A 16,324-nucleotide genomic window follows, 5' to 3' on the forward strand; every position below is an offset into this window, starting at 1 on the left:
TGTTTGAAAATTAATGTACATTTAGGTGTCTACTAATTCTTGAATTGTCCAGTGTGGATAATTTAGGATTATATTATCTGTATTATACATTTTTGTTACTCATACTAAACACGTTTATTATGAAGTTTCGGTATCTTCCTCTATTGTTTTTCGAGTATACTATTCGTAGGGTCACAATCCATCTATGTGAATACATATATACTTGGAGCACTATGGAAAGGTGCTATCAAAATTTCTACTAATGTGGAAAGTAGTAGAGTGACGAAATTTGTGCAATATAGATAATATAATTTCGAATGGGATAGGACCAACTATTTTATCAAAGAAGCAGTGAGACCTACTAGGAAGATTAAAGGGGTGTTAACTTATTTGTTAACCTCGGTGCACTCGAGTTACTCCCCTTGTGTAGAGATGACGTCCCACCTGTCCATCTCAACTCATCCAAAGTAAGTGAGGAAGAAGAAGAAGACGAAGACAAAGACGAAGAAGAATCTGAAGAGAAAGTGGATAAGAAGGACGAAGAAGAGGTTGATGATGATGACGAAAATGTTATTGAGGAACATTCTGAAACAAACATAGAAAATACATCCGAAGATGAAGAATAAAAGTACTAAATATTGTATTCATATAGGTGACTATACAATATTATACTTTTAATAATTTCTTCTAATTAATTTTATTTATCATATTAATTATTTTCAAGGATGTGACCAAAACGACAATGAAGAAATGTGTCTCCTCCGCCAAGTCCCAAACCTGTTGAGGACTCCCCATCCGAGGAATCCACTCCTAAAGAAGTTAACAATCAAAAGACAGACAACCAGTCGACACCTACCAGAAAGGAAATATCGTTGATAATTAATTATATTTTAATACTCTCAATAACTATATAACTATAATTATACTATTATCTATTAGTTGATGCATCTACTCGTCGTAGTCATGGATATCCATGTGGCATCTCTCTTGATAGAAATATAAGGCATAGAAAACTCAAGGTCATCATTCCTGATAATTCCACTTGGAGATTGGATGATAGTGCAATAGTGCTTTCTTCCTATATTGGCACAGTAGTCCAAGCGTATACTCCATTTTATGTGCGATCATGGCAAGATGTTTCAAATGAGATTAAGGAACATATTTGGAGTCGTGTGCTAGTGAATTTACTCTGAGAATACATTTTTTTCACCTAAAATATTATATGTGATACCCTATTTTTACATGTGTTTTTATTGAATGAGTATTTTAATTTAATTAAAATATTGATTCTTTTATTTTAAATTATCGAATTTTAATTGAATTTATTTAGTTGTAAAATTTATTTTGTAGAGTTTTCTTAATATTAATTATTGTTTTGAGTTTAAATTTGCTGTTTAATTTATTTTAGTTTTTTTTTTATTTAAAATTTTGTTGTTAGTTTTTACTAGTTATTTATTATATTTTAGCTAGATATTGTGTTTAGTTTATTTTATTCGATTTATAGTTTTTAAAGTTGTTTTCGTTGGATCAGTTTCTGGACTCCAGAGATGAGGACTGGACCTCATTTCATTTCCCTATCTTTTCTTTTTCTCTTTTTCAAAAATGAAGCTTACGAAAACTCTCATGTTTCCAAGGAAAGAATAAAGATTTTTCATGATAAAAATATTTTTTGAAAGTCTTTTGAGCCTTCCCAAAAATTTTTGTTGTATAATTCAAGGCTCCATTTGTTTCCTAACAAGCTTCGATCCCAATGGATCGGTCCATTTGTTATAAAAATTGTTTATCCTTTGGGGCCATTGAGATAGAAAATCCAGAGAGTAGTAATGTTTTTAAAGTTAATGGACAAAGGTTAAAACCATTTTTGGGTGATTTTACTCCAGAGGTTGAGTCCATTACTTTGGAGGATCCTACTTATCAGAATTAATTTCTGATTTCTCATTGTATATACCGTATTTGTTTGTTTTGTTTTTCTTTCTTTTACTTTTTGTATCTTCTAACTTTAACATAAATCTACTCCTTGTGTGCACTCAAATATCTCTAGTGACTTATTTCCTCTCTGTTTAATCATTTTCGTTTCAATATATGTTCTGCAGTGTTTATCTTGCTTTAATTCATGCATGTATAGCATACGTCACCAAATATTCATTTGCTAAACATTGAGGACAATGTCACATATAGTTGGGGGAGGGTCTTCTATTGAAAATGTGTTAGTTTATAAAATTAAAAAAACAAAAACAAAAAACAAAAAAAATTGTTGTGATGTGCATTGAAACACAAATGATTAACACACACTCCTTCTAGCATTTTTGTAAAATTTGAGCATATTGGTGGAGTAATTGAGCGGAATTATTTAGGAAGATTTATCTTCAACCCTAAGCGTAGAGCATGACTTATGATGCATCATATTTTGTTCAGGTATGACTTGAAACATTGGGATGCGATATTTATATAGATGAGAATTAGTATGATTTATATAGAAGGAATGACAAGTTTTGAAAGAACATTTTGGACATACTTACATTTGTAGTGTTCCTTATTAATGTTCATTGATTTTAAACATGAAAAATAAACTACAAGACTATCGAGCCTTATATATATATAAAGAGAGAGAGAACAAAGACGAATAAAAAAATTAAAAAAAAAACAAAAAAGAAAGAAAAAGAAGATGAGAGCGTGTTAGTTTTTCCTGAATAAAGGGTTAGAAACAGTTACCCAAAATTTTGGGAGTTGAGTGTTCAACCTTTAAACAAAGTTGGCGTGAAAACTGCTAGTTCCTTGAATTTTAAGGTAGTTAGAATCAATAATGATTAATTTTAAGATTGAAAAATCTTATGATAAATCATGCTTATTAATGAGGAACGCACAGAGGTTTAGCTACACACATCCGAGTTCTAAGACATTTATCACAATTTTATGTGAACAATTGTTGAGACTTTCCTTGTAGATACAACTCCTGGTGTTGAGTAGTTACGAATCGATCTTTTGTGAGAATTCAGAATTATGTTTGATTGCTTTTATTTGAATTTTGAGTTTTATGCAATTTCATCTCAATTAATTTTCACTATTTTGCTCAATGATTAGAAAAAAGCTAGTTGGAAGGTATGTTTGAGCCAAAATATTGCATGTTTTATATATTTAAAACTAATATATTTTAATTATTTCGTGACATTATTATTAGTTTTAGATAGAAAAATGATTAATAGGTATAAATTTAAATTGTGATTTAAATTGGTTAATATCATAGTTTATACTTAAATTTATAACATCTAATTTAATTAAGCGATATTTTTTTACATGAATAATATTTTTGTTGATATTTTATTTTTACTTTTTAATTTATTTTAAATTTTCTATTTTTTTGATGTGTCGTTTTTTTTCCTTATTTTTACTTTTCTTTTAATTTTATAGCTTCTGAATTCCTATATTTGAATAAAATGCACGTAGTTTTAACACATAACTGACTGGATTTTGGGCAGAAGTCAAAAGCGAATCACATGCAAACCGTGGGATCCAGTCGTTATTTTATGTGCTGGAAGCACATGGATTTAGAAAGCACAAACAGACACGGCAACTATTTCAACCATCAACTATGTAAAAAAGGCACATGCAGCGCACGTTTTGACCATGATGCAAACACATAAACCAGAAATTTTGGAAATCAGCTTGGGACCTACGTGAGATGCAACGGGCTTTGCAACGAGAAAAGAAAAGGCTAACATTTTCTTGTGCAGAGTATAGACTTACACAGACGGCATTTTTGGGGAGTGATTTACAGAGAAATGAAGGAAAGACGGCCAGGGACTTCACGAAAAAAATGGGGAGAAATTAATGGAGGAAAAAGGCGAGAGGGAAAGAGGTTTTTTTTGGGTTGGAACATGGAAGGCGCAATTGGGACTGAAAAAAAAAAGTAGAGGGAAGGACCGAACAGCTAGGACCGAAAACAGAGGAAAGGATACTTTTCGTGCGGGTTCGTTTTGACGGGCTGGCTGGGAGTGGAGCTACTGGGTAGTTCGGAGTGGTGTTCTTTTTCGTTTGACCAGATGAGTTATTGACAGAGGGAGCTAGAAGAATTTCTGCAGCTAAAGCTTTTAGTGCAAAGGGAAAGAGAAGCTGGACGTTTGGGTGGCTCTGTTTTTAGAGGGAGAGAGCAGGGGAGCTCTTGTTCTGGTCAGCTTTTAGCTTTTCACCATTTGGATATTATTCAGCTTTTCACAAAAGGAAAGCGGACAGCTTGTAGCTGAGAGAGGCTCTGGTTTCCATTGGGATGGAGACGCAGACCCGGACGAAGAAAAAGTGGTTGGACGGAGAGGAAAAATAGAGCTGGGACACTGGACGTGGGGAGCATTTCTGTTTCGGTTGGGACGCTGGACAGCTGACACAGGGGACTTCAGGAGGCACGCAGTGAAGAACACAAGGGGAGCTGGACGAAGCCTTATTTTTTGGGACTTTGTTTCATTTGAATATACTCAGCTGAAGAACACAAGTAGGAAGTATTGAAAAAGTTTGATGATCATATATGAATAAGTTTGGCGATTATTTTGGTACATCGAGTTATGAGTAATTTGAGTTTTTGTGGAGTTGTTATTCTATTTTATTAAGGATTTTTGTTAGTATTTCTGTGGAAAGACGTGAATATTTGTATGGAACAAATAAGTTGTTTTATGGAGTGCCTGGTTTATTTTTATTGTGTTAGTGGAGTTGATATGGAGTAAAAAGAACTAACTTCCTGGTCCTCTGGGACCGGGGCATTACACCCTACCCTTTTCGAAACAAAGACAATGAATGTAGAGTATCAAGACTTTTTTCAAATTTCGTTAGAGAACTCCTTTGATTTTGAGAAATATAATTCATTCAGATATAAGCTATTAACTTTTTCTTCAACTTATTCGCAAGCTGAAGAAATCCAAGATTGAGATTTTAAAATCACCCCTCAAACCTCAATTTATAGACAATTTTAAATATAATAATATTATTTATTAAATTTAAACCCATAAAATCAAAAGTAAAATTCAAAATAATATTTAAAATAATATTATTTTATTACATAATTGTAAACAAGTTGGTTATACAATAATAACTCTCATTTCTCTTTTTCAAATCTGAGAATTCACATCAAAATGCATATGGTACCACTTAGTTGTAAGAATTGTAAGTATATCAAATCTTTCACGAACTGAACCCATACCATGTGAATTTTCTATGGTTCCTCTTCATTTACATGCACGAGCAATATATACATTAACTACAACAAATAAACGTGTATGATTTTCTAATAAGAAAAAGCCTGTGACAGGATCTTCAAAGGAAAGAACACAAACAGCAAAGGGAAAAAAAGGACAGAAAATATCTGTTTGCTTCCTCTCTTTGATATCCTCTTGTGCAATCTACAACCGATAATGTATTTCAACGAACTCGTACACCAAATAACCGTGGAGTTTTCTTCCTCTTTTCCCAAAACCCCCTGCACAAGTCGGGTTGTTTTCGTCAAGTGGTCTTGATATTGGACATACAGAATGATTCGAACCGTGGTTCAGTTAAGTCGACCATCTCATCATCCGAGGCACGGCAACTCCTAACACTGGCACTCAAGAGTATCAGGCTCTGAATATAGTTGGCCGAAATGGAATCTGCTTCCTTACTGCTGTTTTCACTACGCAGAATACCGTCAACATCTACTGGCAGGTAACACGAAGTTGACTCTTTAGTTAATGGGGCTAGCCTTGCTTCCTCAACATCAATAGGACCTGCTGACAATTGTAGTGAGCATTGGGAAGACCGTTTACTGGATGGGACTGGCTTCTTCTCCACTTGGTTGTTAGGTCTCTGAATGTGTGAACCACTTCTTATCCCTTGTGGGGATGACCTCTACATGTACATGAAAGTTGAAACATCAGTTGACCACCTCTTGCTACATTGCCGAGCAGCTAGTGCTCTTTGCCAAGCTGTTTCTAGCCTCTTTGGGTTGAGTTGGCCATGCCTCAATGGGTGTTGGAACTTTTATTTGTTGGAAATGTCAGTTTGACAGCCTAGTCAGTGTAAACCCTGTGGAAATGATCCCCGATATTTCCCTATTGTAATGTATATGAAGGGACAGGAATGCTTGTAGCTTTGAGAATTGCGAGAAGAACAAGTATGAGCTGAAGGACTTCTAAAGTCTATGCCATTCCAGAGCAGCTTCCTCAAGTTTTTCCAACCTTTCGGTTTTGCAAGCTTTTTTCCCCTTTATACTTTTGTGTTTCTAACATATAGTTCATGTACTTGGTACTTGGTAATGCCTCTTATATTTTAATAAAGTTGTCTACCTTAAAAAGGTAGTGAGAAAGGAGGGGGGAAAGGGGGGGAAGGGAAGGGGGGGGGGGGGGGGGGTGTCAAAGATTAAGTAGAAAGAAAAGTAAGACATGTGATGGCCAAGTCAAAAGTACCTAGTGTATAGTGGCAAAAATGTAATACCTGGTAAAAATATAAAGGAATGTTTCTCCTTCTAGATTTCTGTGGTGCCATAGTTGAGAGAATTTGAACAACCTCACTCATGGTTGGCCGATCATCGGGATCCAATAGTAAGCACTCCTTTGCTAGGTAGGCCATTATCTGCATCTCTTCTTCCGGGAAATTCCCATTCAAACATGGATCAGCCAACTCCATAATTACTCGCCTTCTATCCTGTAAACGAGGGGTAGCCTACAAACACAAATGATATACGTGCTACATCAACATTAAATCTGCATATGATCAAATTTTATCAATAAATATAATGCAGATACGGAATGACCAAAAAAGGTGCTTGAGATAACCGATTCTTGTCAAATGTAAATATGAAAATTTAGTTAGCAAGATAAAGATAAACAAATAATTAGATAGATTAAAAAAATGCTGATGCAAAGAGTCAGACCGGCATGGAGTTATAGGCTCATCTGTTTGATCACATAAGTCCAAAATAGCATTCTTGTGCTCTCAACAAATTACCGAACATCATCGGGATGCTTACAGTTTCTGTAGTGAATGAAGGTGGAGTCTTTTATGCATGTGCAAATGTGTATCAAACAATGGTGGAGATGAATACCATGTCCATGTGCCTAGCATACAACAATTTTCCAATACAAGCATCCGATAATTCAACTTGATATTTTTATTATTCCATCCTTAGAAGTGAAAGAAGAAGAAATAAAAAAAACCTTCAGATAGCAGACAATATAGAAATTTCACTAAAAATATGGCTTTCTTGCAATAACATAACGTGAATTTACCATACCCATATGACAAGGCTTTCTTCTCCTTTGTTGGTTGATTTATATATGGGCTTCCGACCACTAATAAGCTCAAGAAGAACTACCCCAAAACTGAAAACATCTGATTTGAGTGAGGCTTTTCCTATAATAGCATACTCTGGTGCAAAATAGCCAAAAGTCCCTAGCATTTTTTCTTGAGAATTGGAACTGCTGGGGAGACCATCAGCTCTTAAGCATTTAGCCATACCAAGATCAGTTATCTGTAAATACGTATGAAAGGAAATAAGAAAAAAAAGAATATTATGTATGTCCACTAGCCAAACAGGAAATTCTAAAAGCACCTATTTCCCAAAGATTTCCCACGATATTTTACCAGGACACGTGAACTTCAGGTGCTAGGTGATTATAACATCACCTATTTTGAAAGATTTTCCATAATATTTCACTAGAATAAAGAACTTCAGGTGCCCAAGGCAATCAGTTGACTGATTAAAAAAACCAATTTCTCTGAAGATGAAAACGTTAATAGGATAATTAGACCCCTGAAAGCAAGTTCACCCCAGCAAAATCCCTTTTAGAACCTTGGCTATGGTCTTTCCCCCTCCCCTCTTGCTGATGTTTTATGATTGTAACAGATGTCTAATAGAATCAAGATTCTTACTTTTGCTCTCCAAGTATCATCCAGGAGAATGTTTGTTGATTTGACATCACTATGCAGAACCCTTGGAGCGGCTGCTTCATGAAGATATTCCAAGCCTCTTGCAGCTCCAATTGCAATTGCAACTCGAGTAGCCCAATCTATGTCTCTCCCCGAGTTCCCATCCAAACATTCTCTCAAATTACCATTAGGCATGTACTCAAATACCAGCAGCCTCTCAGTAGTTTTTCCAAAGGATTCTGAACAGTAGCCAAGCAAAGGCACCACATGACAATGGTGAAGTCTGGATAGTAGTTCAATCTGAGCAAAAAGAGAGTGTAAATTACACACAAATCTCTTCTTTTTTTCTTTCAGTGGTGTTATCCACAAACCTCATGAGAAGAAAATAAAATCACACTCTTATTTAAGAAACCTATATATGAGATAGTTTGAACCAAGAAATAAAACCTATATATGAAAGTTTTAAGGTATTACCTCTGTTAAAAATAGAGATTCTGCATCTGGTTCTCCCCAAGTTTTTAGTCGCTTAATTGCCACAGTTCTGCCATTTCTGAGCTGACCATGATAAACATAGCTGCTTCCTCCAACTCCAATAAGATTAGAGTTTGAGAAATTTTTGGTTGCGCTTTCCAACTGAGAATATGAAAATTGGATGATAGTTCCATGTATATTCCATCTTCTGTTTCTAAATAATGAAGAAGGGTTCTGAAAGCATCCTATGAGATTAAAAAAAAAATGAAGATTACAATGGTTTGATTATCAAATCCAGGTTGAGTAAAATTAAGCACATTAGAAAATGGTAAAAGCCAGAACTAAAACCAGGTTCATATCATAATCTGGTGATAGAAATAAACATTAAAGAAAATGTGGAAATTTTTTTTATCAAAGCATTGTAAAAGATGACTTGCCTGTGAAAGTACTTATGGAGAAATCTATAGTAGTTTCACTTTCCAGTGCTGAAGAAGTCCTAAGACTTAATAAGTTGGTAGCACTATTACAACTTGTTTCTTTATCAGATGAGACCATTGGTGCTTGAATAGGGCGCTTGTCCCTTCGATAGATGTAGCACAAGGCAGAGGCCAGAAATGCAAAAGTTGTGAGAATAACACACAGTAACAGAATAATAACAACAACTTTGCTTGAAATGTGCTTTTTTGAGACACGCGCCATGCTGAGAGATCCTGTTAAGAAGAAATCAGACACCCAAGAAGTTTTTGAGCACCTTGATCTAAACAAGCAAATACCTTTATCTCTAAAATAAATTTAATAGAAAACGGATGATTCAAGCACCAATATTCATGAAATACCTCAATCAAACACGAACACAAATAAACATGAATGCATATAAATTTGAGCATTATTGGCAATAGAGCAAATGGTCAACCACCGATATAAGCCATCCTCTGACTTTGAGCATGATGGAGCACCCAGTTCAGCAGTGAATTCATACAATCACATTAATCACCATTGAGTGATAATTAAGCGATTAAGTTATCAGAAAGGGAATTTCAATGAGGATTTCAAAAGGAAACAGTATTAGACATACCATAAGTGCATTGGCAGGCTGTAAAACAGTTGGTATCAAGATTTTCAGAAGCTAACTTAGGGAACCCTTTGGCAGTACATGTACACGTCCATGTGCTCCCATTTCCTCCAGAATCTACATTGGAGGGTAATGTATGCAGTTAGTGTTGCATATCAAAGTGATCACAACTGCCCTATGATACATGTTCTAAATAGAACATTAGCATTAAATGCATAAACAAAAAATGATTATAAATCAGATAGTAAAACAATTGTTGGAATGCAAAGCAAAGGCTCTTGCTAAATAGATTTGATAAACTAGAAATGTGCAAGGACTCAATGAAACATGTTTTTTCTAGGTTCTTCCATGGGAGCATAGTATCCAAACTTTGCAAATGATCTGGCGCAACTGATATCTCCTTACAATGGGATGAACAAAACAACTATGGGCATATAATCTTCAAAGGCAGGTCCCTGCACTACACATCATACCAAAATCTTGACTTGAGACCCGTCACGCACCTCAAATCTAATAATACAATAGAAATCCCCCATCCCCTCCTGATGTTCTTCCACACCACAACCCCCCTAAGGCCCATCAACCTCACAAACCCCAACCACCCCCCAAGCTACCATATTTTACTCCTGCACCATCCGCCATGAAGCCTGTCATTGTATTTTACTTCAACGAAACATGCTTTTGAGATATGCAGATCTCTACTAAGAGTTCTGATTGCAAAGTATATGAGAAAAACACACATACACATTAGCCATACAGAGTCGCCTTCCATTAAATACTCTATATATATCACATTGAAAAACTGACTATAGTGGCTATGGCTCCAGCATACTTCATCTGGGCAAAAGGGGGATATTAATGAGATTATTTCGTTTGGTTTAACATTTTCAAGAAAAAAGTAAGTTACACACTTCTTTATGTTAACCATCAACCACAAAAATGTATTGCTTATTTCAATTTGTAATACATAAAAGGTTCAATTAAAAAGAAAAAGGAAAATAAAACTGAATTATTAGTTACAAGCATTGAACTTTTGTCCAGAATGAACTATTATGCAAATGTACTTTGCCTGCAGGAGTGGCTAATAGAATAGAAAGGATATTCCGTGACTTCTTGTGGGGTGGATTGGAGGATGAGAAGAAATTCCACTTGCTCAAGTGGGATAAGATTTGCTCTCCTTTTATATTTGGGAGGTTTGGGGAATTGAAAGTTGAAAACTTCCAATAAGGCACTTTTAGGGAAATGGTTGTGGCAGTATCATCAAGAAGGGGATGCTCTTTGGAGGATTGTTATCGATGCCAAATATGGGAGTATTTGGGGAGGTTGGTGCACAAATGAGGTTAGAGAGGCATGTGGAGTGGGAGTTTGGAAATTCATTCGCAATGGATGGGGGAAATTCTTCAGAAATTTCAGACTTGAAGTAGGTAGGGGTAATTGGATCAGTTTTTGGCATGATTTATGGTGTGGAGATGTTGCCTTGAAGATTGCTTTCCCTTCCCTCTTTAGAATTGCTTTGGATAAAGGCGCTTCTGTAGCTGATTGCATGAGCAACACTGCTTGTCTTATTTAGTGGTCAGTAAGTTTTATTAGAGATAAGCTGTTTAGACATAAGGCACCACCGAAAGCGGCGTTTTTTGTGTGGACTGCCCTGCCTCCCTGGGTAAGATCCTCACAATTGATAATTTGAGGAAACGTAGGGTGATTATCGCATATTGGTGTTGCGTGTGTAGGAAGGGGGGTGAATCTGTGGCCCATCTCTTACTACACTGGGAGATAGCGAGAGGGTTGTGGAATGAAGTTCTCGGTAGATTTGACTTGTCTTGAGTTATGCCTAAGACTGTGGTAGCTGTTTTGGCCAGCTGGACAGTGTTGAGAGGTATCCAACAGATTAAAGCGGTGTGGAGGATGATCTCTATATGCATCATGTGGTGTTTATGACAAGAGCGTAATGATCGGACGTTCGAGGACAAAGAGAGATCGATGGAGGAATTGAAAGCTTCCTTTACTAGAACTCTTTGTACTTGGGCATTGCGGTCGACTTTAATGGCATAGATTTTGATAATTTTCTTATATCTATTGCTCCTACTTGGCTAGGGCAACTATACATTGTATCAGGCTTTGCCTATTCTTTGATTAATATATTATATTTACTTATCAAAAAGTTTTATTAGAGATGCCCAAGATTGGGAAGCGGGGGCTATCACTGATTTTTACAGCTTGCTCTATGCCTTAAATTAAAATCTGGAGGGGAGGATAGATTAATCTGGAATCAGCTTGGTAATAAGAAATTTTTGGTTAGATCTTGTATAAGGTCTTGGTGCCACATTATTCTAGTGATTTTTTCCCTTGGAAAAATATTTGGAGATGCAAAGTGCCTCTCAAGGTCTGATTCTTCAGGTGGTTGGCTGCTCATGGGAAAATACTATTGATAAGCTGAGAAATCGTGGAATTGTTGTAATGGATTGGTGCTTTATGTGCAAAAGGTGTGGGGAATCGGCTGATCACCTTCTTCTTCATTGCGATGTGTTGAGGGCTTTATGGGATGAGGTCCTTGTCAAGTCTGGCATTTCTTGGGTGATCCTAAGAGTGGGGAATCTTTTGGCCCGTTCAAGAGGGATTCAAGGAAATCATCCAATAGCAGCTGTTTGGAAGATGATTCCTCTTTTTCTTATGTGGTATATTTGGAATGAGAGGAATGGTCGCTGTTTTGATAATAGAGAAAGCTTGGTGGATGGGATTAGGGCTTTCTTTTTTCATACTTTGTTGCTTTGGGCTTTGGTTATTGTAATGGATGGATTTAGTTCCAATGACTTTTGTGCTGTTTTTCAGCTTTAGTTTGTAATTAGGTGTTTCTCTTTTATACTTTCTATGTACTTGGGCTATGCCTAATTACGTGAATTTTTAATAAATTTCTTCTTATAAAAATTTTTTAAAAAAAGAAAAAAGAAAAAAACTTTCCATTTTTCACCTTCTTTCCAGGTAAGTGTGCTGCTGCTGGTATAAGTTTCTAAGAACACAAACACATGAAATTCTATATATAAATTAACCAAGAGGAATGAATGAGTGTGTGTGTGTGTGTGTGTGTGTGTGTGTGTGTGTGTTTTCTGCAAAATGTTATCAGCAGCAGCAGCAGCTGTTTAACATGCCAGTCAAAGCTTCTAGATTGGTGCTTTATACCATAAAAGTAGTAGCATACCTGGAATGCAATCACATGATGTAGAACAGTTGGATTTAACAGCATAACTATGATTTCCTTGATATGTATAAGAACATTTACATATCCATTTGTTTATGCCAGAAGTATCAGAAAGTTCATCTGCAACCAAATATTCAACTTGAGACACAATCTTCATAGCTTTTATACATAGATGTCACATATTACTAAGCAATGCTGGGGAACGTATCAATTCAAATAAGGAAGCGCTTAACATACTGAATTAAAAGCAACACTATTTTGCCACAAATAGTTTAACATAGTGGGAAACCACTGTGTTATTTGGTTGACCTTTCCATTCCATGTTAATATTACCAATTACAGATTTCAATTCACAGGATTTGGGCCATTTTAAGTTTCACAAGCTTACTGGGAAACATTTCAGTCTGATTTCCAATTGTTATCCTTGCTATAATGAGAGATAAATTGGAGTGATTATATAATTGTTGATACCAACCACAATGAATCTGTTGAATCCAAATCAAGCTGCTGAGATAAGCAATGGCAACTGCTGTGTGAAGCTTCATATATTCCCACCCTCACACTAAAAGGAAGAAAATATGGCCATTAGTTATAATGTTGGAAATCATCAAAACTTTGCACTTCCTAGTTTTACAGATTAACGAAGAGAGAATATCTACATCAACATCTTACAACTGACAGCAGAATTTTCTCGTCATGTAAAAGCAAATTAACCATATGGTGTGTTCCAAAATCATTCTAAACTTACTAGTCAGATCTGCCAATTGTGGACTAAAACAAATAAAAGAAAACAAAATGTATAAAAAAGGCTATATACAAAAAAGAAAAGGAAAAAGAAACATAGACTCTTATGCTCTTGCAGCAATTATAAAACAAAATAATGGACAGGGAATGATCTAAATCAACCTTGACTAGGGACACGCTTTACACGTTAATTTCAGTGATTTCAAAACCCTCCAAACAGCATAAAGCCAATGATAGATGACATTTCAATTCCATCAATAATATATGTATCCATGCAGTGGGAAGGAGAAGTAGTAAATGAAATCAAAATAAGACGGACATCAAAGCAGAGTTGAAAACAACCGAGTCAACCGACTGTGGTTCAATTTTCAGCTTCACATCATTTATTCTAAAATAAAATAGGGGAGGAAGCAGGGAGGAGGGCTAAACCTTGAAGTACAAAACAGAGAAATAGGGGAAAAATCTACCTGAATATTTTAGCAGGAACAGAAAAATTCATGCTTGGCCAACAAACATCTGAAGCTACCAATTCATTCCGATCTAAAGTACTTAACACTCGAGCCATCTACCAGTAGTATAAAGTTAGAGTTCACTGAACTAGGATGCTCTCACCCCAAACATTTGGTACAGTCACTCCCCATAATTAATGATCAGCTACAGCTGGAATAGCTGCACCCAGTGAGATAATGATACACAACTAAAAGTTTAAATGCAGTAATGCATGAGAAACGAGGATGCCCACCAGCCGAGTTGTCCGTACAAGTTACACTTGTTCATTTTCTTAACAGCACACTGCCATTTGTTAAACCAACACCAACGATCATTTAAAGCTGTTACGGTAGTAGAGTAACATCTAATAAGAAAGACAACCGCTCACCTGGATACCAGCGCTACCTCAAAGTGATGTCCCTACAGACCCAGCTCCCCCAACAGAATAAAGCAAATTGATGGAGACAAAGGAGCCCAATGGAATTAAAAATGTTGCCTACAAATTGCTTGTACTAACTGAATGAAAGCAGCAAATGAGCATCTCACCTGTCAGAGTAGAAACAGGAAAATTCAAACCGACAGAATCCATGACTCCATGAGCTTATCGGAAAATTTACAGACTAATATAGAAGCTTCAGTTAGTTTAGAAGTATTCCAAGTATAGAAAAATCGAAATGAAACCCTTTCTCAGAAACTTTTCATGCTCCAAAGACGGGAAGATAGACCGAAAGTAGAACGTACGTACCCAGAAAATCGAAGTCCAGATTATATGGGCATACCCATCAGATATAATAGCTGTAGGTTCTTTTTTTTTTTGTAAGTCAGTGCAGACGCGACGTATGACAGCAAATACTGTGGACCGGGACAAATTGAGTGCTCGAATTTATTAAAAAACGATTGAAAAATGAAATGGGGATAATGAAAACAAGCTCATCAACCTCACAGAAAGCAACCCTTTTGCAAATCCGAAAGAGACTCCTCAACCACCATAGGAGCTAATCATCGTTACTTTTACTAGAGAGTGAAGTTCAGAAACCCACAAGTTTCATTCATTCTCATTTTGGGGAGCTCTGCGAATTCGTAGGAATATATATGTTCGGACCAAAATGGAAGTTTTCAAGATTTTGAAAGAAAAAAGACTGCCAACGGTTAAAAATTTATCTGTTGAAAACTTGGCTTCAAAGACATACGATGTCGGCTACTAGAGTGTCCCGAGATATAACCACAATGGGCCCAGTTTGACGCAGACAACCTATATATGATCCGCCGAATCAGGACCGTCGAATTTAATTTAACGGCTAACTTAGCAGAATAGGCTTTAGAAACATGGAATTTTGTTGATGAAGCGAGCATAGAATTCAAAACCTCGAAATGAAATAAAAACCTCTAGAAAATAACATTACAAGAAGAAAGGGAAGACTAGAGAATTGCGAAACTAGAAAAAGGAAACAGAAATCAGGTTGTCTGAGACACCTGTAGTCGGTAAAAGCAGTGTGAGAGTTCCACTAAACGAATTAGCTTCAGATCTGCTCAAAGAAGCTGAAAAACTTGAACATTTCAAAATTATAAATGTACTGAGCGACTGAGGTTAAGGTAACGAAGAAAGAAAGCCAAAGCTTCTGCCTTGTTTTGTTAGTCAAAATTAAAAATTTCATCTTATCTTATTTTATTTTAACTTATCATTATATTTTTTTAAAATTTTAATATAAAATATAATAAACAATCTAATTTTTTTAAATCTTAATATAAAATTAATATTTAAAAATTATATTATAATAATATTTTATTTATTATTATTTAAAATATCTTATTTTATTTTATTTTACCTGTATAATCAAAAGATACCTAAGTAATTTTTAGAAGAGAGAGAAAGAGAAAAGTCTTCGAAGATGAGAGAGGCGTCATGGATAAGTTTGATGCAGACTGCATGCAGCAGTGCCGAGGTGGTGCTTCGAGCTTTTTGCAGGTCCATCCACTGATCACGCGGCAGTCCCCATATGCATTAATTATCTTAAAACCATACAAATCTTATATGAATTCAGAATTCAGAACATTAAGATATCTTAATGAGCAAAAATACACACAACACTCAAAATGAAGGCATTTTTATAAAGTGATATTATTTTTATATAATATTTTACAATAATACCTTTTATTTTAAAACATGATTGTGAATAAAGTATTATGTATTTATTATTTTTCTATCTTAATACATTACAGTATGCAGTGGCAGTCCAATGCACTCCCACGTTTTATAAAAATATAGAGAAATTATATTTACTGAATTACAGTAATAAAATATATAATTTCTCTACATTCTTTTTGAAAAATAAATAAATTTAAAATTTATATAAAAATTTAATTTTTTTTAAGAATAGGCTCTATTTTTTTCTAAAAACAATACGCGAGACTTAAAAATAAAGAGATAACATTTCTTTCTAATCAATCTAATATGTTTAGTAGTATGAGACTAGGAGTTAGTACGAGAT

At 35.3% G+C, this 16,324-nt stretch overlaps 1 protein-coding gene across 9 annotated transcripts; it reads right to left on the minus strand.

The window, feature by feature from the left end:
• Positions 1 to 5,143: 5,143 nt before the first annotated feature.
• LOC122294362 (receptor-like serine/threonine-protein kinase NCRK) lies at positions 5,144 to 15,271 on the minus strand. 9 transcript variants are annotated; one of them, XM_043103034.1, is made up of 12 exons: positions 14,581 to 15,263; positions 14,224 to 14,381; positions 14,089 to 14,138; positions 13,078 to 13,164; positions 12,603 to 12,722; positions 9,410 to 9,523; positions 8,772 to 9,044; positions 8,338 to 8,579; positions 7,867 to 8,163; positions 7,229 to 7,465; positions 6,430 to 6,657; positions 5,144 to 5,844 (listed from the first exon to the last, which is right to left on the minus strand). In XM_043103034.1, the coding sequence occupies exons 4-12, from the start codon at positions 13,145 to 13,147 to the stop codon at positions 5,464 to 5,466; spliced, it is 1,962 nt and encodes a 653-aa protein (XP_042958968.1). In that variant the 5' UTR covers positions 13,148 to 13,164; positions 14,089 to 14,138; positions 14,224 to 14,381; positions 14,581 to 15,263; the 3' UTR covers positions 5,144 to 5,463. The 9 variants fall into 9 exon arrangements, with proteins under 9 accessions (XP_042958968.1, XP_042958965.1, XP_042958963.1 ...); XM_043103031.1 differs by lacking the exon at positions 14,089 to 14,138 and having other exon boundaries at positions 14,581 to 14,687; positions 14,774 to 15,261; XM_043103029.1 differs by lacking the exon at positions 14,089 to 14,138 and having other exon boundaries at positions 14,581 to 15,261.
• Between the last annotated feature and the right edge of the window lie 1,053 nt (positions 15,272 to 16,324).

The sequence above is a fragment of the Carya illinoinensis genome, chromosome 14 (genome assembly GCF_018687715.1).
Source record: "Carya illinoinensis cultivar Pawnee chromosome 14, C.illinoinensisPawnee_v1, whole genome shotgun sequence".
Classification (NCBI taxonomy): domain Eukaryota; kingdom Viridiplantae; phylum Streptophyta; class Magnoliopsida; order Fagales; family Juglandaceae; genus Carya; species Carya illinoinensis.